Here is a 22,929-nt window from a genome sequence, read left to right as displayed (position 1 = left end):
AGGTTCTAGGTAATTTCATGTCATTGTCAAGCGACTTTTTTTTGACTGATTCTTACCAATGATGCTGCCTTATCAATTTACAAATTGTTTGTTTAGAAACTGCTCTTAATATTGTGTCAAATTGTTATCTCAGATCATTCAAATGTGTATTAAGCTCCTTAGCAAGTGAGGAGAGCCTTTTCTGATAGAAAATTCTTAAATTCTGCAATTTGGATAAGTTAATAACTAAGCAGCAGAGATCATGACTTGAAAGGCAACTAGGCCTTTTTAACATTTGAGCCACATTTTTACCAATGATTTCCTGTCTGTATCCAACACACATGGACATTTCCAGTGAATATAATATTTCATGATTCACTAGATTTTACATCAGGTTCTTGTCGGTATGCGCTGCTTCATCCCCTGTAGTCTTCCTGTGATGACTGGTGATTTGTCCTTGCTTGCCCTGTCAAACGCTTTAGCCATCTCTAAAACTGGTCCTATCTTCACTAGTAGGGGTTTCTTCTCCCTTTTCTTTGAAATCTAAAATGACAACATTCTGTAAAACTACATTTCGTCACATACTGTGAACAAATATTTTGGAAATATTGCATTTTCAGAAAAGCCGAAAAACAGATACAAATCACATTAATAGATGCAAAATACAAAGAAAAGAACCATATTTGGTCACATGTCTTTAGACACAACAAAAGGAAACCCTTTACAAATTACATCTTTAGCAATAAGAGAACTGTCATAATAATTCACGGATTATTTGTTTTAACAGTACTGTTAGAATGAAATATTGACATAATCAGCATACTTGCATAATGCGCACAATCCACACCCATTGGTTGTTTGGTTGTTGTTTAATGAGGCACTACGTAATATTTCAGCTATATGGCGGCAGTCTGTAAATAATGGAGTCTGGACCACAAAATCTTGTGATCGACTGCATTAGCATCGATCTAAATTGTGAGACGATGACATGTGTCAACCACGTCAGCCAGTCTGACCACTCAATCCGGTTAGTCGCCTCTTACAACAAGCATGGGTTACTGAAGATGAATTCTAACCTGTATCTTCACAGGCACACCAGTTGGCATGTTTAAAGCACCATATTATACACTGGGTCAGTAGATCAGTGTGTACTCGATTTCTTTCTCAGTTCCCAGGGGATAGCCTAGTAGTTAAAGTGTTTGTGGTCACCGGCTTCCTCACCACATGGGAAAACTGTTTGAAGCCCCCTCCATGATATTGCTGGAATAATGCTTAAAGCAGTGTAAAACAGAACTCACTCACTCAGCTCCCTGGGCAATGTACCCATATGCTACCTGTCTGGCCATAGGAGGATAATCCTCTCATTGTGGTATGCAGTTGAGTTAATGGCATTAACAGAGGCCAATTTATGCAATTATGACAGATAGCATGTTTGCATGTTTTTTATGTTGGTGAGAAATAGGTGTGAATCAATTTTAAGTCCCTGTTTTCATCATCAAACATAACAGCCAACTTATGCCTGTGTACAGATTGGATTCTATTCTTACCCATGAGCATGTTTTCCTGATTACAGCCACAAGTAAAGTGATAACCATCAATAGGGTGAATACACCAACAGGCACAGCGTACTGTTGAATAATCTTCTCCATAGGTGAAGCTGAAATATTCATGATACCTTTTCAAACCAGTACAATCTGGTAGTATAAAGTATTTAATGTGTTGAGGCATGATCTGTTGTACACGACATAATGGTTAGGATCCGCTTCGTATAAGCTACATCATAAGACAGACAAGTACGCTTGTCATGGATTGGTCAAAATAGAGTAAAATTCCAGATTTCCATCTGGTTTCGAATGTTAATTTGCAGGTATCGAATCTTCTTTCGAAACCGCTACATTGAAAACAGTAAAGTCTCCTTAGATCACGCTTTTGATACGTGATAGAACCGTGGAAAATACACGCTTAGCTTTCTAATGATAATTTCTATGGTATATTGGAATTAAATAGAAGAATAGACCAAAACAACGAGTACGATTAGATTTAGTGATTTAAACTCATTTGCCATATTGTGACATCGACATGCATTATCTACGGTACATTTTGTTTTGTTGAGGTTTCGTTTTGCAAAGGCCAACATACAACAATCGAGTTATTACCATATTAAACATACAATGTAGAAACAACATGGCCGTCCAAACCTGCAATGGTCTTGACCTTAATAATGCAAATGAGAGTGATCTCCCTTTGATCATCTCGTGAGCGATTTCTTGAGTAAGTGGGTAACATCATCAAGCCATCTACATGTACAGTGGGTAAGGGTATTCCGGATCACGGGTAATCCGGATCACTTCCACACACATTAACACCTAGAAACTGTAAACCTCGATGGATTTCTACACTCAATGTGTTATTTTAAGATGATATATTTTGTTTCACTTGATCTGAACCAGAAGTGTACTTGCGCGCCCTGTAACGAGGACACCAATCATCGCGTCATCTGTCGTTGGCACATCAGGAAAACTCATTCGGGACGGCCCGTGTGAAACAACAATAGAATCAACTTGCTAAATGTTAGCAATCCATTGCATGCATATACATTTCACCTTTTTTTTTTTACATCTGCCATATTTTTGGAGAAATAAGCAATTTATGGGACCACGTGGTTAAGTCAGTTCCGGATAGCCAGAATATAGGGATCATCTCAAAACTTTCAACTGCCGAAAACTATTAATAACTGTTGAAATAAAGTAAATATTTTACGATGTTACGTCGGTTCCCTTTATTTAAAACATATACTTACTTTTGGGTCTGTGGAGGACGTGATTTGCACAAAGTAGATACGTAAAACTTGTTCATCTTCATTTAATCTGTTTTGTAATTTGCTGTACAGAAGAGTATGCCAGGTAAAGGGTTATCAATACTGGAAATAACTAACTTGACAAGCTTAGAGGTTGAAAAGATTGTTCTTTCCAACTCATATAATTCTTTTGTTTTAATAACTTCATGTAAACTTGTATCGTACAAACAGAGGTACAGATACATATACAGTACAGATACAGTATAGTTCAATGTGCAACAGCCACTAAACTAGCATCATTTTTACAATTCAAAAAATAATTATTTGAGCGTTCAACAGGAAAGAATGAAAACTTTCGCAATTGTTTACTTGAATAGTCAGTGACATATTGACCAGTATTTGATTTTAGAATAGTCACATTTTAAACATGATGTATTTATCTATATGATACGTATTGGTGAAGTCGTAATTTACGTTCATAAATATAATGTTCGTTGTGGGTAAAGGGCTTACCTCTAATTTTTAATGGCTGAAAGGTAAATCAGCAACCAAACCTTTTTAAGTCTCCATGAGTAAATACTGAGATGGGCTAACGTTTGGAGTTTGGAGATCTATTACAGGGAACGGCAGTACCTAGTTTTACCCAAACACACAGCATCTCGGGTGAGAACACAGGTGCTGCTATGACCTTAACATCTCTGGAAGATGCTTTGTCAACACCAGTAAGAGAGAAGTACCAGAAACGTATCCACAAGGGATATGATGTAGTTGGGCTGTCTCCATGTTTTGACACTTACGAGAAACTTTATGATAAGTCATGCATGAAGACTACCAGTATCCGTGATGCAACCTCAACCACTGCGGACATATCTGGACTGGAACTCTCTGCTAGTGCCGCTACATCCTTTGATATAATTTTGCATAATTTGGTTACAGATGTGAAGCGTAATCTTGTACTTAAGGATGTAGCTGGTCTACCCATTGGTCATGTGACAAGAGGTCTTGAGGGTCATTCAGGCGAATTCTTGATGTGGGTGGCAGTGTGTTCGCTGAGCAGCTGGAGAACCTGTTCCAAGTTTCCCCCCTTGGCCTGCACCAGCAGAGAAAGGAGGAGGCGTGGTCATACCTTGTCATTGCGTGATTAACCACGGCAACAGAGACATGGCTTTTGTGACAATTAAGAATGCCCTGTTACTTATGCCAGAGGTGGAATCAATGAGGCTGGAATAGACACTAGTTTGTTTCTCTTTTGGACATATGAAGATACACACACATACAGAGTTCAAATATGTTAGTATTAATTTATTATTTTCGTTAGCTTTACTTTCAGTGACTGATGATGATAAATGTCTTATATTGACTGAATAAAAGCGTTAAAGTTCGTGAAAAATGGATTATTTTGTGTTGACAGTTCTAATTTACAAGTCAAAGTCGCATGTCAAAGTCACGTCAAAATATTAAAATAGTACATTAGGTTCACAACAGATCAGCGTCTAGTGAATTTCACCTAATTCATCAGCCACAAACAGCAAGACCCCGTAGTATGAATATGACTAAATTTCGATATAGAAGAGATGAGTACCTTAAACCACGTATGTATAAACCACAAGAGAATATTTTTCAGCTCACGATGGTACCTGGAATCCTGATACTGGAATAGGTGTGTGTTGTTATGAGCACCAAGTGTTACAGCTATATCTACCTAGCAGATGATGTTATCTACTGAAATGTTTGTTATTCGTAAATGAGACACCATTATAAATATTGTTCATGCATCTGTTCAATTAAACACGCGTTACTTTTTGACACAGCCCCTTGATGCCCCAAACGTGCATCAATAACCAAACACTGCCTCGTTTTGTCACGTGATCTGGAATACCCTGAAATGATTCGCAACTGCCGTAGTTTGGCGCAGTGTTTCTTTAGCTAGTTTTCTCGAATAAGTCAGGATCGTATCGATTTCATATTTTGACGTGAGTAACATGAAACATTGCTAATACAGAAATTGTCCTTAGGCGCTTAAGACATCTTTTCGCGAAGGCGCATGCAGTCGTTGTTTCGTTAGTGATCCGGAACTGCCTTACGCATAGTATTTAATGAATAACTTAAGTGACGATCGATATTCAGAGTATGTGAAATGTCAAGTTATTTCAAACATTCAGATTTAACTCTAGTACATTGTTGTAAACACGTTCATATTTTCCTTCGGTTTGCCACGATATAGAGCTGTTTACTTTCCGTAGCAGCTCGATATTCAGGGTTTCCTGGTCTGATCAACGAAACGCTACCTTTGTCGCTGTGGTATATTTGGAACCCATATATATATATATATATATATTAGCTCCTAACCTAACGCTAACCCTATGTGCGAACAGATTCAAAAGTAACATCGCATATTATCCCACGTAACTCCATCATATAACTTTTACGATATTGACTACCAGGTGATAATATTTAACTGTACTGGTTCAAATTGTTCATATATATTTTTTACCTCTTAAAGGTGAAACATACCCGTAAATATCCTGGTTCGAATTGTCTTCAGCAACCCATGCTTGTCGTAAGAGTCAATTAACGGGATACGGTAGTCAGGCTCCTGTAAAAGCATGTCATCGTATCCCAAGTGCGTGGATCGATGCTCATGATGTCAATCACTGGATTGTCTGGTCCAGACTCGATTATTTACAGGCCGCCGTCATATAGCTGGAATATTGCTGAATGCAGCGTTAAACAACAAACAAACACCTATAATCATGGAACGCTTGTCTCACGGACAATTACAGGAATGCTAAATAAATCATCGATATCCCACTCAATAATAAACGTCTAAATCATATGTTCAATTTAGGATACAAACCCATACTTTATGTTTTGATAGATACCTCCAAAGTAATTCTGCAAGTGATGAATTCATTCATTTGTAATCCCCCCAAAAGTATATCATCATGAAGAAAGACAAACGTATGTTAGCACTATCCCATGTTTTTATATAACATGGACAATACTGTAGAATGTTTTGTGAAGGAAAGATAAAGGAGGATTGGATCCACAGCTTGGATTATGATCTCGTAAAAGTAGGATATGGAGTTTTTGCTTGATTTAGTTTAACTTACATAAACGATGAAATAATTAAGGCCAGTTGATTTTGTACATTGGAAAACCGACAGGGTGTTTCTTCTTTCGTCGAACCTTCGACAGTATGTGTGGAATATAATATCTCCAACATGCTCATTTCCCATTCCAGTCCATTCAGTTTTTCTAAAATATTTTCCTAGTGAATAGCAAATAGGGAATAGATTTCTTGTCCGTACACGTGGCAGGATCCGATAGTCATCGAGTGGAATCCAAACTTTCTGTTACTGATGAAACAAACTGACATAACAAGGACAGTTCACGCCTGGTGTTTTGCGTACACCCATCTGTTTGCAATGTATTCATAGACAAGGGTACGGGTATACTTTGGAGTATATATATACTTGTGTTGTGAATGGCTGCCTTGTGTGGGTGGGGCTGGTAGATGGTCGGCAAGCTGTTAATCTGACGTACCAGATAAAATATACACCTGGTGGTTTAAGATTATTTTTCTGTAAACGACGAATATATTTTGAAAGTATGACTGACAAGTCACAAACATTATTGTTTTATATATCTTTTACAAAAGTGTTTCGCATGGGATATCATGAAAATCATGATTTTGTTGAATTGCATGTTCATGTTACGCGCCATCAGTGTAAAACACAGTCGATTAAGATAAATTAGTTAGTGACAAACTTGTTAAAGGTACATATATATACGCCAAGATTATCAGCAGCGGAGCCAGGACGAGCCACTGGAGTGTCGCAGGATGGGGCTTTGAACAGTCATATTGCCAGAACGTATGGCTGTACAGGGCCGACTAATGAGACAGGTCAACCAGACGGGCCAAACAACTGACAGTCCCTGACTGACTGACTGAGTTTGGTTTTACGCCGCTTTTAGCAATATTCCAGCAACATCACGGCGGGGGACACCAGAAATGGGCTTCACACATTGTACCCATGTGGGCATTAGAACCCGGGTCTTCGGCGTGACGAGCGAACGCTTAAACCACTAGGCTACTCCACCGCCCCTGACAGTCTCTGAGCTGGAGGACCGAGAGTGACCACCCAACAAGATGACCATCATTTGAGCTTTCTCCATTTGCACAACCGGATGCTTCACAGTGACGTCATCAGCATCAATAGCGTTGAGTTTCAGCAGGAACACAGATTGTGACAGATTGTGTGTTTTGGCTGCATCCGGGCATATCGTCCATTTCGGGGTATGCGATGAATCGTCTACGTTTGGCGTGAACTTAAGACCCTGGCAACATTGTATTTGGGTACGATATCTGTGGTCGTACACAGTGTTTGTGATTGTAAGTCACAATCAAAACACCTGTCAAAATATTTACGCCGATTTGGGGGAAATAACCTTAAAGCACCGAGTGTGTAGTTTCTTTAGTACATCAGTTTACTAGCACTTTTCAATTAGTCGTTTAACCCGAACCTTTCTTTCTGCAGGTCAATCGGTTCTTAGAGGTAACAAATAAGCATTCATTGACCTATTCACCCTACAAGGTGGAAAGCGGCGAATGACTTCGAACCCAAAATAAATCTGGTTTGGGACGGTTGGGTAGCCTGGTGGTTGAAGCGTTCGATTTTACACATGAGTACAATATATACTGAGCCGCAAAAGAAACGTCTGTTTGGAATTTTCCTTCGCAGAAACGGATAACTGTAAACTCATTTCATGTCTTGATTGTATAATTTTGACAACATCTCCAACTTTACCTGCGCAAAGACATTCCTTCCCAAACTCAGAATGGAACCCAGGAAATGGTCTCAAAAACGCAACCTGATCTCGGAGATGGTACGGTGTTCTCCATGTTTTTCATGCAACTCATGCTGCACGTGCTGTTCACAAGGACCAGCCCTATAAAATGCACCCCCAAACCTGGTTGAAAAATTCACATTACAACGTCAGCAGGATGCCCCTTCTCACGACAGCTCAGAGGAACCAGGCGCTAGGAAGACTTGAAGCTGGCCACACTGCACAAGCCATTGCCAATAACTTCAAGGTCAACGTTCAGACCATCTACAGGCTGCAGCAACGTTTCCGGGCCACTAACACCACAAATGATCGCACCCGTACTGGCAGACCAAGGGGGACCACAAGACGACAAGACCGCCATGTTGTGCGACAGCATGTACAGAATCCCTTCATGCAGGCATCCGAAACAGCACGCCAGACAGTGGGAACGCACGGAAGACCAATCAGTACTGATACAGTACGCCGACGTCTTAACAGCGGGAACCTCCCTTGCCGTAGACCTGACCGTGGACATATCCTCGCTCCTCGTCATCGGCGTGAACGTCTACAGTTTGCCCTACAACACCAAAACTGGCGATACAGGCAATGGAGAACTGTTCTGTTCACAGATGAGAGTCGGTACTGCGTATCAACTGCAGATGGCAGAACAAGAATAAAGCGACGACGTGGCCAGCGTTACTCAGACCAAAGTGTTATGGAAAAAGACTCATGGGGAGGTGCAAGCATCATTGGGTTGAATAGGCCTGAACCAGAGAGTGGGTCCTGTGGTGTTCCAGAACCTTGGTCCAGGGAGAGGAGGCTGTATCACAGCGGTGGGCTAAATCGACCAAGCTCTCAGACCCCATGTCATACCACATTTCGCACGTCACCGGAATAACATTTTCCAGCATGATAACGCCCGGGCCCATACTGCCAGAGCTACACGGGACTTCCTACAGCAGAACGGTGTCAACATTATGCAGTGGTCAGCCCTTAGTCCTGATTTAAACCCAATTGAATATCTTTGGGATGAAATTCAGAGGAGACTGAATAATGTCATACCAAGGCCGAACACAGCCGATTTATTGCCCCAGGCCTTTCTCAGAGTGTGGTTCCATGTGCCAATGGCTTTCATCAATCGATTGGTGCACTCCATGCATAGACGCTGTGTTGCAGTTATTGCCGCTCGTGGTGGTCACACTAGATACTGAAGTCAAGGGTCGGAATGGACTGCAAACGTTCACGTAATGTCTTGAAATTGCTGAGTTATTCATTGATGTGTCAGGATATTGTACACAAAAATTTTTTTGATCCGCTTATTGTGTCCATTTCTGTAATGATTTGATTACAGTGCTTATCTAATTTTGAATTCGTACTGACGGATTTTTTTGCTGCCGAGTATATAAAGCCCATTTGTGGTGTTCTCAACCGTGATTTTGCTGTTATATGGCTAAAGGTGGCGTAGAACTAAACTCACACACTCACTCACTCAAACCAGGCTTGACTCTGCTTAAAGACACGTTAAGACACGGAGGCTCATAGCTTTGTGTTTGCATTTCATGTGCGGTGTCCGATCATTGGGTCTGTATATAAATATCCATTTCCTGAACTCTCTAAAGATAAACTGAAAAGGAATAAATACAAAATATACATTTATTCAAGCTGCGGCAGTCATACACGATGGAATTGGAATTCATACGCTTACACTAACTGAGCTAAATGCAGGATGTTCATTCAAAGACCTCGTCCCTGATCCGCTGCTTGACCTGTTGTCGGCCAGTAATGATCGGAGAGCTGCCCCCACTGGCTCGGTCAAACGCTTTGGCCATCTCCGAAACTGATCCTTTCTTTACCTCGACGGAACCTTGTCTCTTGGGTGATTGTACATCCTAGAACAAAAGTTTAAACGCATCTGCTTACACTGCAAGTAATCATATGAAAGTAGATGGACTGAAACATATCTTACTGCAAGAATGTATTTGTCTATATCTGAAATATGACCACTATTATATAAAATATAACCTTAACCACAAGTTAATGGTAACACAAATGACAAGGACTAGTAACCCTGTGAACTAATAAGTCTCGTTCAATAATATCCAATCATTGAACTAACAAGATTGTCATTCATGTTCAAAGTCCAAAGACTTCTTGAGTAAACCTTGAGCTATTTTTATGACACGGCCCTTATGCATACAGTACATGCTTCAAAGAATGTCCTGAACATTCCCTGAAGATGGACGAATAATTTAGGAATATTTATTAAAAGACAAGACGAACGGGGTATCATTTCAATTTGAGGAACTCAAGAGGACACGTCGTCGTGAAAAATGTAACCAAATCAAATTTGAAATAGACCAAGACAAATAATCATCCCTCAAATCATTGTCAGCATCCAGTACCCACATAGCAGTTGATCTAGGCTGGCGCTTAGTCTCTTAAACAAACAATTCCTTTTAAATTGAAAAGGAGCCCCAGTGAGATGGAAGATTCCTTATCCTGGGGAAATATAGACTTGCTCCATTTACTGCTTTAGCACTGTAGAATTGGCTGGGCACAAGAGACAATAATGCGGTTCAGGGACTGTGAGACAGACTACGGTTGATCACAAAATCCTTATACATGCAGTGAGCTATTAGTGTCAACACATGGTCAGAATATTGCTTGGGTTTAGATTGTATACTGAATCCTCTTCAACAAATGTTACCAGTAAGGCTGTTACCAAACTCTGTTACCAGATATACTCTTGACTAAGTCGATTAATGTATTGGCATTCTTGGCCTTCAGTGAACCGGAACAACACTGTAGGGCCTGTTTACCTGGTCCTCTCTCTGTGCGCTTGATTTCCTCCTTAACAATACAATGAGAGCCAGAGCTACCACACCGAGGAGTATACCGAGCACAAGCACCTCCATAGATAAAGCTGCAACGAAAAAAAATGAATATATGTAACTGGTTAGTATCACAGAGGGGGCTGAGGCAGCTTAGTCATTAAAATATGTCACGCTGAATGCCTGCAGTGGATAACCCATAAGGTGGCAAGGCGTAAAGAACAGTTGAGGAGAAAATCGCCATTGTATGATGGTATATTGCTATTTCTCAAGCAACACAGAATTATACTCATGTTTCATTATGTTTCAAAATATCTTCACATTTACCCTGGGCGGTGGAGTAGCCTAGTGGTTAAAGCGTTCGCTCGACACGCTCAAGACCGGTTCTTGGTTCGATTCCCCACATGGGTACAATGTGCGAAGCCCGTTTCTGGTGTCCCTCGCCGTAACGTTGCTGAATATTTCTAAAAGTAGCGTAAAACCGTGCTCACTCACTCTACATGTATCCACTTAAGCACGATATGTAAGAAGGAGTACAGATAATAGTTGTGGCCACTATTGCTTTATTTCAAATCAATATATATCATTGGCGAGTAAAGTCTGTTGTATGCAGTCATAATCAGAAGTGCTGACCCCCGCAAGCGTGATGGCAATAATGCCATGATATGAACGCAAAAATTACACTTCATCCCGCGCTCATCGGTAAGGATTTTGATTCAGAATACGGGACCATTGCATCATAGGCTGGTCATGAGAGGTAACCAATGTGGTCAAGCTGAATGACTTAGTTGATTGTCATCCGTTACCAATTGCGTAGATCGATGCTCATGCTGTGGATGACTGGATTGTCTGGTCCAGACTCTATTATTTACAGACCTCTGCCACATAGCTTACATCTTCCAGAGTGCGGCGTAAAACTAAACCCATTTGCTCAGTCCCTGATTGTGTCCATGGAACCCGAATTACATGAATCGATGCTTGTAACGAACAAACGAAAGAATAAACTTCCGGCAAGCTTAGAAAAACGGCTGCCTTCGCTTGTATGGTACCTCATGGAAAGATGCACACATTAATGAGATACTATACTAAGATGCTATACTATTGTAAAAGATTCTATAAGATACGACGAAATATATATATAAAAACTTTAACTGAAGTCGAACCTGTGTTTACCAGTAACTGGTGGCATTAAAGTGCAGACACTATTATCAAAGAGATGCTTTGAGCATAGACGATAGAGATTGTTTAAGATACGTTTAATTGTCAGTATCACATGCCTTGACAAACACTTCAATACTCAATACAATATGCGTATATAAAAGGTATCTGAGTAAATGGTGTACATATTTCAGGCACGGATGTATATATATGACGGAAATAGAAAGCAATTACATGCTCATAAACGATATTTCTTCATTCGATTGCACAAAAGATATCTGATACAGAGCGTGTGAAACCGACTTGCATTGTTTGATGCAGTCAAGCATGATTGTATCGTATGACTCAGAGGATCATAAATGCTGACATACGAAAATTGACTTCCAATGTCCTTGATTGTACATTCTCGATCAGAGAGGAACACAGTTGATTGGGGACTAAACATAAGTTACAGGCAATAGATTATCCCCGCTCTGATAGCGACACTGATCCTGTGTTTAGGTGGAACACTTGCTGAGTCAGCATGATACATCGTGGCCTTTAATAACTTGAAATAGACAATCGTCACGGTGTAATTAACATTCTTTAGAGTCAAATTGACAGTTTGTCATTGACGTTCGTTGCACTGAAGATATAATTGTTTTGCCGTGTCATATATGTATTTAGTAATGTCTTTGCAGTATGGCTGGGCTGTTGCCGGTGTAACATGTTACAGCGTTCTGTGTATTGTAAAACGTTATCAATGACAATGTTATCGAGTTTATACACCAGTCATGCATTTCGTGCATTCCATACATGTTTGACGTGTACTAACTTCTTTGAGTGGCATTTCAGAAGTTGGGAAGTACAATATAGAACAAACTTTATGGATAACAACTTCTTTTTATTCGTGAGTGCGACGTTTCGATACAGATTCTTGTACCGTTGTCAAGCATAATGGAACATGAAGATGCACTCATTCACCAAGCCCAATCTACTGTATAAACTCTGCTGTATAAACATCTAATTATTATTTGTACAGCATTGGCTTCCACGCCTGTCCTTTGTCTACTCTCTGGCTTCATCAGCTTTCTGCCTAGCCAATTATGTTAATTATGTTGTTTTCTTTGTTACATTGTTGCATCCAGTATATATATACTTCCCCCTTCTTCATGTTCACAAGAATCTGTATCGAAACGTCGCACTCACGAATAAAAAGAAGTTTTTATCCACAAAGTTTGTTCTATATTGACGTGTACTAGCCAATGTATTCAAACAATTACATATAACGAACTGACGGCTATAGCGAACTGTTTTAAAAGTCCCGATTAAACCTTATAGTAGTATTATCATTTAAAAAAGTGAATAGCGAACTACGGATATAACGAACTAATTTCAGTGGTTCCTTGGAGTTCGTTATAAAGGTATTTTACCTGAAAAATGAAAACTTGCTATGTCTAAACACGATCATCTAAAACCATGTAATACTACTGTATTAAATTTAAAAACAAATACCGTTTATGTTAAAATAATGAAAATATTATTCAAATGACATTCTTTTCTGCACAAGATGTAACCACGTATAGACTCCGTGTTGAGTTGTTGAGATGGGTTTTGCGTCACATCGGCATTATTCCAGCCATATAGTGACGAGAACAAGTTTGCATAAATAAACATTGTAAGTACATACTCGGAATGAGTTTTATTTCCAAAACATATATTCATTACGTTGTCATTTAAAAGCAGAAAAAGTCATAGCACCAAATTTAAAGGTAGGCAATTTGTTAGTGACATTTCACAGTTACAATTTATGATAGTCACATTTCACAATTACAGTTTATGATACAGATCAACTTCCCTAAGGTAGTTCACTATGAGATGAGCGCTCACGCAGGAGAACAGATCTTTCAGACTTGTTGCATCATAATGTTAGTCCCTTGCAGACGATAAGTCCACGCATTCAAGCAGAATATGCTTGATGGTGAAAACCTCATCGCAAGGGACACACATGGGGGGTCCATCCCCAATATATAGACTCCCTGAATATATAGGTACACATAATAGCAGTTATAATGTTGTAAACAGAAATAGGTTTCAGTATTGTGTCACTTCAGGGAATGTACCGATCGATGCGCTGATCAACAGTTGTGGAATATTTGATGAACATTTACTGCGACATCTATAGTACTGACCCTATTGAGTTCCTGACAATGTGTGCTAGAAAATCGTGAATCTACAAGCTCCAGGCATGAACTAATTTGTAATAGCAAGGAAATTTAGATATATGATTAAATATACATTTTCCTAAAATATAATATACTTTCTCCCCCAGTAGACACAACCCTTAACCTAACGAAATCGTCAACAATTATATACAACGAACACTGTACATGAACATAGAGATTTTTTCTGGGTTACATCTTCATCAAATATCATCTTCTAAAATGCCAATCAAGCATCTAATTCGCCATCTACATGGGAGATGAAGCAGTAAGAATATTGAACAGCAACTCTACCATAGAAGATGTAACCCAGAAAAAAAATCCCTATGTTCATCAAATATCATCTTCTAAAATGCCAATCAAACGTCGAACACTGTGCAGTTTCAACGTTTTGCAGAATGTCACCTTACAACACCTACCTATAGTATATCTCCCACTGCAACGATGGTGAAACTTGAGATGATATGATCAGCTGTTAGGAGGCACAAGTGTCAGTCTCGGTATCCTTCACCTCGTCTGTTAGGTGAAATCGTGGAGAACACGTGACCCTTGACCTACCAATTTTCCCAAGTAGCCATAGTCGAGCTTGTTTATGCACAACATTTAGGACACGGTGAAGTGAGCTGTAACTGTAACTGGTAGAAGTGAGGGTGTATGTCCATATGGAAATATTAATTCATCTTCTCGGAGGGGAGTCTCGGATACATCAATGATCCAATGAACGTTAACACTAAAACTTTGCTGTACGCTTCAAGGCCATGTTGCTTGTACAGTGTGCTATGTAGTGCATGCCTTACAATGTTTCACCGCTGTTCATCGCCGACTCGCCGTTCTATGCACATAATTCCTACCTGACAATGAATGTATATCGGATGGTAGATTGACATGCATTAATGTACATATATAGAGCTCGTCACTCGGAGTGTGTCATGCTGACTTCACGATATCGGTACAATGATTCTGAATTCTGAATGACATGATGCATGTGTGATATACCTTCTGCCACACTTTATATTTAGTTGTGAGATTTACACATAGTGGGTGAATGAGTATATGTTTCCGCCGCTTTTAGCAATATTCGAGCAATATCAAGGCGGGGAGATACCAGAACTGGGATTGACACATTTTACCCATTTTTTGGAAATCGGTTTGACGAGCGAACACTTGAACCACTAGGCTACCTTACCGGCCCTTGTCAACTTAACGTTGACAAAATCGAAAGAGAAGCATGTCGAAAAACGCACACCAGCTTTCTGTGAGTGAGTGCTTGCTTTAACTGTATACAAGCTATTCAAACTCTCTTCCAGAAGGACCTCAAAGTATTCCAGTGAGTGAGTGAGGTTAAATTTAGTGTCACATCGGTGATATTTCAGTGACCAGAAATATTCTGCATACATAATGAATTCAATTTTTATAAATCCAGTCATCAAAGGATTGTGAAATAACTATAATGTCACAGATGTTATTTAAAACTAGCATGTAACCAGAAACAAATATACCGTCATATTGAACAATACAATATAACACCGGGCTATAGATCGCCAGCAACTATGCTGGACAAAATAAGTTAGGGATATTGGTATTTTTATGATTGATAACTTATCAGTGTGTCAATTAGTAAATAGATCATTATTCATAATTTCAAACTTATAAATGGAGATCACTGTACTAGGGGCCATGGGGACTTACATCATCCTTCTAGCAGCAAAGTGTACCAGGCCGGGGACAGGGTATGGCATTAAAGCGGAAGACATTTGAAAATTGTGCCTTCTTACTTTGTACGAAATCGTATAAATGTGATATTAGCTGTAAACTCCAGTACGATTGTTTGTCCAAACTCTATACACATTCATTTAGAGATCTGTCCGGACTTCAGTTTGTCTACAGAAAAGGCCGTCTCCCAGTAGAGCATGAATCTATGAGGAGTCGCTTTGGTTGCCTAGTTGTCATCCATTTCAATGTGTCTAATCCTTTCCAGACCAGCAATAGATGAAGATGTTATTGTTCCGATGAAAACCAAAGAGGACCATACACCACAGTGGTTTGTTGATGTTTAGGTAATGTGCTTGCGGGGGAAATGTTGATGTTAATTATACGTATACAAATATCAGTGACACGCATTGTAAATGGGAAATTAAGATATTTAAATATCTTCGAAATTTCAAACCTAAAATGTTATGATATAAGTTTCTCAACAGCGTCCGAGATATGACATTCATCAACCTTGTCATCGAATCTGACTATCTGATTCACTTACTCGTATTGTCAGAGTAAGATCGGAGAAAGCGGAGAACAAATCCTATAAAGGATCTTGTTTGTAGTAATATTAGTGGATGCACATGATCAAGATCAAGATCAAATAACAAGAGTACATTGCCACTGCGTTTTAATATTCACTTCTATAAAAATCAATACATGAATTCAATCAAGTTAACTTTTCTTGAAGGTTTCAATTACAAGTCACGCTGCATTGTCCCCAGCAAGTCACCGTCTACTTCTTCTTCCTCCTGTTGGGCAATGTCTACCATCTGCTGGCTCTGAAACGCCTCCAGTTCAGACTGCTTGAAGTCCTTGTCGTCGGGACAGATGTTTCGGTCCATCTTACAGCACGAGGGGTATTCGCCATCTTTGACTTGGGTCTCCTTGAGGTAGCACCCTGGGATCAAACTGTAGGGGTCTAGCATTTCCAGACAACTGTTGAGAAATACAGGAATAGAAAGACATTCGGTTTGATTTGTTTGAGAGGTTTCGGCCGTGACAAAACAGAAATTAAAAACAATTATAAATACAAAACATTCCCAGATCCACAAGAAATCTCTGTCAAAAGCAGGGTCGATTTTCTTTTCCGACTACATCATGGACAAGTGTTTATGATTCATTATATACAAGTAATGATAACAGGTCTTCGCGAAAAGGTGAGCGTATCCTGCTCCACCGGGGGCATCCGTCATATACACATGCAAGTGAAACAATACATCTGACAGATCCAGGTCGTGATCTATAATGCAGACAATGAAAGGCAAGTATTTTCAGGGTTTATGCAGTTTGACTCGTTTGTTTTCATAACCGTGGAACAGATGGGACAACCTCTCCCTTTAAGTCATTTGAATTTGTTGGTAAGCAGGACCATCTTTGCAGTTCTCAAACTGAAGTATAATAAAATAATCCGAAGAACAAATAATACATTGGATAAGAGTCTATTTGTTCCTCATCATTGAAAGCATACGTGTTGTATTCTTGAACCTTTAATACCCATTTAGGTTTCATAATGTCTGCAGATTTTTATACAACAACAATGCGGCTTTGTTAAAATGTAACAGATTAAGATGGATGTAAACCTACATATAGCGAACTGGAACGAACATGTTTCCGGTACCCAGTGATTGCCGTTTATTAGGCCCGGTGATGATCGTGCTATCGATCGCTGGTTTACCTGATCCAGTGTCATAGTCTTGATGACGACAAAGCGGAGCAGTCCCAGCCTCCGAACAAAGAACAACCTTAGGTGGTTCACTCCCAGCCATTGTACACACTACACTACAGTACACCCTTTTGTGGTTCACCTCCTATCCCCCGTACACAGCACACCTTTCTGTGGAGAACTCCCTACCCCCGCAGACACCCTTCAGATAGTACACCCTTCCATGGAGAACTCCCTATCCCCGTACACAGTACACCCTTCCATGGAGAATTCCCTACTCCCGCAGACAGTACACCCTTCAGAGGTTCACTCCCTACCCCTGTACACAACACACCCTTCCATGGAGAACTCCCTACCAGTACACCCTTCACCCCCTACCCTGTACACAACACACCCCCTTCCATGGAGAACTCCCTCCCCTGTAAACACCCCTCCCCCATCGTACACAACACACCCTTCAGAGGTTCACACCCTTCCATGGAGAACTCCCTACCCCTGTACACAGTTCACCCTTCAGAGGTTCACTTCCTACCCCCGTACACAGTACACCCTTCCATGGTTCAACTCCCTACCCCCGTACACAGTACACCCTTCAGAGGTTCACTTCCTACCCCTGTACACAGTACACCCTTCCATGGTTCACTCCCTACCCCTGTGCCCAGTATACTACCCCTGCCATGGTTCACACCCTACCCCTGTACACAGTACACCCTTCCCATGGAGAACTCCCCTATCCCCGCACACAGTACACCCTTCAGAGGTTCACTCCCTACCACCACCCTGTATGGAGACAGTACACCCTTCAGAGGTTCACTCCCTACCCCCGTACACAGTACACCCTTCCATGGAGAACTCCCTACCCCCGCAGACAGTACACCCTTCAGAGGTTCACTCCCTACCCCCGCACACAGTACACCCTTCCATGGAGAACTCCCTACCCCCGCAGACAGTACACCCTTCCGAGGTTCACTCCCTACCCCGTACACAGTACACCCTTCCATGGAGAACTCCCTTCACTCCCTCCCCCCTACACAGTACACCCTTCCATGGAGAACTCCCTACTCCCGTCCACAGTACACCCTTCAGCGGTTCACTCCTACCCCGTACACACACACACCCTTCCATGGAGTATACCCCTGTAAATGGTTCCCCTCCCCCATCGTACACAGTACACCCTTCAGAGGTTCACTCCCTACCCCCGTACACAGTACACCCTTCCATGGAGAACTCCCTACCCCCGCAGACAGTACACCCTTCAGAGGTTCACTCCCTACCCCCGTACACAGTACACCCTTCCATGGTTCACTCCCTACCCCCTGTACACAGTACACCATCGTACACAACACACCCTTCAGAGGTTCACTCCCTACCCCCGTACACAGTACACCCTTCCATGGAGTATTCCCTACTACCGCACACAGTACACCCTTCCATGGTTCACTCCCTACCCCTGTACACAGTATACCCGTCCATGGTTCACTCCCTACACCCGCACACAGTACACCCTCCATGGTTCACTCCTACCCCTGTACACAGTACACCCGTCCATGGTTCACTCCTTAACCCCGTACACAGTACACCCTCCATGGTTCACTCCTTATCCCTGTACACAGTACACCCTTCCATGGTTCACTCCCCTATCCCCGTACACAGTATACCCTTCCATGGTTCACCTCCCTATCCCCGTACACAGTACACCCGTCCATGGTTCACTCCTTACCCCTGTACACAGCATACCCTTTCCATGGTTAACACAGTACACCCCCTTCCATGGTTCACTTCCTACCCTCCCTCCATGGTTCTACCCTCCATAGTCACACATATCCTTCCATGTACACCCGTCCATGGTTCACTCCTTATCCCCGTACACAGTACACCCGTCCATGGTTCACTTCACTCTTATCCCCGTACACAGTACACCCGTCCATGGTTCACTCCCTATCCCCGTACACAGTATACCCGTCCATGGTTCACTACCTACCCCCGTACACAGTATACCCGTCCATGGTTCACTACCTACCCCGTACACAGTATACCCGTCCATGGTTCACTACCTTATCCCCGTACACAGTACACCCGTCCATGGTTCACTCCTTATCCCCGTACACAGTATACCCGTCCATGGTTCACTCCTTATCCCCGTACACAGTACACCCGTCCATGGTTCACTCCTTATCCCCGTTCACAGTACACCCGTCCATTGTTCACTCCCTATCCCCGTACACAGTATACTCGACCATGGTTCACTCCTTATCCCCGTACACAGTATACCCGTCCATGGTTCACTCCTTATCCCCGTACACAGTATACCCGTCCATGGTTCACTGCCTACCCCCGTACACAGTACACCCGTCCATGGTTCACTCCTTATCCCCGTACACAGTATACCCGTCCATGGTTCACTCCTTATCCCTGTACACAGTGTACCCGTCCATGGTTCACTCCTTATCCCCGTACACAGTATTCCTTTCCGTGGTTCCTCTCGTGGATCGCGTCTATGTCAGGTCGTTTGTTACTTTGGATACTTAACATGATCGCGTCTATGTCAGGTCGTTTGTTACTTTGGATACTTGACATGATCGCGTCTATGTCAGGTCGTTTGTTACTTTGGACACTTAACATGATCGCGTCTATGTCAGGTCGTTTGTTACTTTGGATACTTAACATGATTGCGTCTATGTCAGGTCGTTTGTTACTTTGGACACTTAACATGATCGCGTCTATGTCAGTTCGAATGTATCCATGAAGACTAAGCGGGATCGTTCGTTTGTTACTGTGAAGACTAAACGGGGTGGTTCGTTTGTTACTGTGAAGACTAAACGGGGTGGTTCGTTTGTTACTGTGAAGACTAACGGGGTGGTTCGTTTGTTACTGTGAAGACTAACGGGGTGGTTCGTTTGTTACTGTGAAGACTAAACGGGGTGGTCCATTTGTTACTGTGAAGACTAGACGGGATGGTTCGTTTGTTCCTGTGAAGACTAAACGGGATGGTTCGTTTGTTACTGTGAAGACTAAACGAGATCGCGTCGTTGACGTAATAGGAAAACCAGCTTATAGCCATCGCTGGGATCTTAATGATGATCATTGATATACATGTATGACCTTACTCTTTGCAGACCGTGAGGGCTTCTTCACACCTGCATGTCTCACATTCCGTTTCGCCATGGGTTGTCCATATATCGCCTTCTTTTTTGCCTTCAGGACAACCTGATGTGAACAGAATAAATGTTACAATCAAATGTATAATGGTGTTGTCGCATATTATGTATTCACATTTAACGCATGATAATATACTATTCCTCAAGAGAACTTGTCCACATACTGCAGACACTGCAGGGCAAGGAATAATACGGTATTTTATTGCTTGAACACATCTTAACATCTCTTAGCTTAGCTGTTAGCTTTACTTCATTAGAACGCAAACATCCTCACGAATAGGCACTGCACAAACTGGCAAATTAATTTGTTAAGTCTTAATACAGTACCCGTTTAGACCATATTTTAATGCTGTAACAGGAGAAAATATTTAAAGACATATACTTCAGCTGCCCCAAAGTTACCACACATGGCGATAAAAGGTAAGATTTACTTGCGACTTTATGTAAATACAAGGTCTAAGATCGTCCCATTATAATGTGGCCTTTAACTTAGTCCATATAAGTAGGTTGTTATAAACACCCTATAGACTATCAAACAGAACTGATCATTTGAGAACGGCTGTAAACAGTTACAGCAATTATCAAAACAAATTTCAGATTAGATTTTAAATGGGAATTTATAGCCAAATAAATGAATTGGAATCTTTATAAGCTTGTTTGTTTTCGCGAGAGCTTAATAAGTCATTCAATCCAGCTGTTGTTTACGTACTTCGAATAGAGACGTCCTGGGCTAAGAAATATAACACCGTACTGAAGTGAACATTGAAATTTGATTATGATCAATCAATACAGGTGAAGTAGTTCTGTATATATTATGCGAATATGTGAGGGATTGGAATTTCATTATTTCAAGATTAATGTGACTGAAAGCGTTAACCGTGAACAATATAATTTTCAACGAACAGTTTTTGTTTTAATAGCATTGTTATTTAACTGACTGACTGACTGAGTTTAGTTTTACGCCGCTTTTAGCAATACTTCAGCAACATCACGGCGGGGGGACACCTGAAATGGTCTTCACACATTGTACCCATGTGGGGATTCGAACCAGGGTCTTTGGCGTGACGAGCCAACGCTTTCACCACTAGGCTACCCCACCGCCCCTGTTATTTAACAGCTACAGCTACACAGACAGACGAAATCACACAATAATAGAAGCCGTACGCGATCTTTTACGAAATGAAAATGTCCAGGTAATACTATCAAGATACAAAAGAATATCAGACATTAACTAAGAAATATTAGACATTTGATAAATAACAACAACTACGGGATGGTGTGAGGTGAATAATGGGCGCACACATCGTAGATTTTTGTTATCACTTAATTACAATAGCATTGATAAAACTGATCCACCCAATAGCTTAGATCCCAGGTGTAGTTTGTAGAATGCTTACCTGTGTCTGTTGACGTGTTTCCGTAAGCAAGGACAGTTAATGTTAACACACAAACCAACAAGAAAAGCCACCTCATCGTGGTGTGTGCAATCTTGCGGGAAGGTGTACTTCAGGGAGATCGTTTATCCATACTTTCGTTAACAGCTGTTTCCTCTGACGTCCGCGTATATTCTTACACATCAATGACGGCAGTCTGAATAGGTGGCTTTGTGTACGCGGGTAAACTCAATACATATCGATATATTTCAATACTATACATGATGTGAAGGGGCCCCGGCTTTCCGAGTGAAGTAAAACACTGATCTATGGTTATTACAAAACAATTACACTAACAAACCATCGCCTGTGAGGAACATTGCGCTATAACTACAGCAACAGCAACCTCAATCTTGCCAAATAACACCCGGCGGTAACCTCGCAGTGGAAATATGACAGCACTTGCACGTGGAAAAGCGGGATAACTCCTTGATTCCTAAATGTAAGAGCTTGCTACTCCATATTCCCGCTGAACATGTACCATGGCTTATAACAATACATTCTGTATTGTACTTTGTTGATGTGTAGCCCAAATGTTCCCACACAAGCTATTGTCTTTTTATACCCAGGCTTTCACATCAAACGATCATAAACAAAATGTAGTGACATTAAATGGATAAAAACAGAGATTGAAATTACAACTGAAGGATGAAACTGAACTGTTGTTTATTTACTCAGCCGCATTTAGCAATATATCAAACATGTACGATAGTGACGAATTTGAAACCACTACATCTAACCTAAAGTCAAGCAATACAACATGTTCACAGATAACAGTGTGCGTGTTGAAAAGTGTTCTGAGTTCTGAGTTTAGTTTTACGCCGCTTTTAGCAATATTCCAGCAATATCACGGCAGGAAACACCAGAAATGGGCTTCACACATTGTACCCATGTGGGAAATCCAACCCGGGTTTTCGGCGTGACGAGTCAACGACTTAACCACTAGGCTACTAAACCGCACCGACAATTCTGAAAATTCGCCCACATGAGACATAATCAGTTAGAAATTGACGTCATTTGGTGGGTTTAATTCCATCGACATCCTTACCTTGTCAGCTTGACGGCAGACGCCCTCTTTGGTCATGTGGACAAGGCGTCCGACTTCGAATAGAAGGTTCGCC

The 22,929-nt window shown here is 41.2% G+C and overlaps 2 protein-coding genes and 1 long non-coding RNA gene across 4 annotated transcripts; 1 reads left to right on the top strand and 2 right to left on the bottom strand.

Moving 5' to 3' along the window:
- Positions 1–264: 264 nt before the first annotated feature.
- Positions 265–2,199, bottom strand: LOC124292523. 2 transcript variants are annotated; one of them, XR_006891992.1, is made up of 3 exons: positions 2,136–2,191; positions 1,527–1,636; positions 265–522 (listed from the first exon to the last, which is right to left on the bottom strand). It is a non-coding gene; the product is annotated as an uncharacterized LOC124292523 (long non-coding RNA). The 2 variants fall into 2 exon arrangements; XR_006902476.1 differs by having other exon boundaries at positions 1,527–2,199.
- Positions 2,200–3,030: 831 nt separating this feature from the next.
- On the top strand, positions 3,031–4,131 carry LOC124266217. Its single transcript, XM_046701031.1, is given in 3 exon segments — positions 3,031–3,778; positions 3,781–3,825; positions 3,828–4,131. Coding segments are annotated over 3 exon segments (543 nt in total). The 5' UTR covers positions 3,031–3,459; the 3' UTR covers positions 4,007–4,131.
- Positions 4,132–16,165: 12,034 nt separating this feature from the next.
- On the bottom strand, positions 16,166–21,925 carry LOC124266200. Its single transcript, XM_046701008.1, has 3 exons — positions 21,773–21,925; positions 20,325–20,424; positions 16,166–16,490 (listed from the first exon to the last, which is right to left on the bottom strand). Exons 1-3 carry the CDS (start codon positions 21,846–21,848, stop codon positions 16,250–16,252), a joined length of 417 nt encoding a protein of 138 aa, XP_046556964.1. The 5' UTR covers positions 21,849–21,925; the 3' UTR covers positions 16,166–16,249.
- Positions 21,926–22,929: the final 1,004 nt, after the last annotated feature.

Source organism: Haliotis rubra, unplaced genomic scaffold, assembly GCF_003918875.1.
Source record: "Haliotis rubra isolate DU_JTF1 unplaced genomic scaffold, ASM391887v1 Scf10, whole genome shotgun sequence".
NCBI classification, from domain to species: domain Eukaryota; kingdom Metazoa; phylum Mollusca; class Gastropoda; order Lepetellida; family Haliotidae; genus Haliotis; species Haliotis rubra.
This window is presented reverse-complemented; position numbering and strand designations above follow the sequence as displayed.

Coding starts and splice junctions, on each gene's coding strand:
- LOC124266200 (XM_046701008.1), bottom strand. CDS start 21,848: ATGAGGTGGCTTTTCTTGTTGGTTTGTGTGTTAACATTAACTGTCCTT. Junction 20,425..21,772: donor AAACACGTCAACAGACACAG/GTAAGCATTCTA, acceptor TGTTCACATCAG/GTTGTCCTGAAGGCAAAAAA. Junction 16,491..20,324: donor GCCCTCACGGTCTGCAAAGA/GTAAGGTCATAC, acceptor ATTTCTCAACAG/TTGTCTGGAAATGCTAGACC.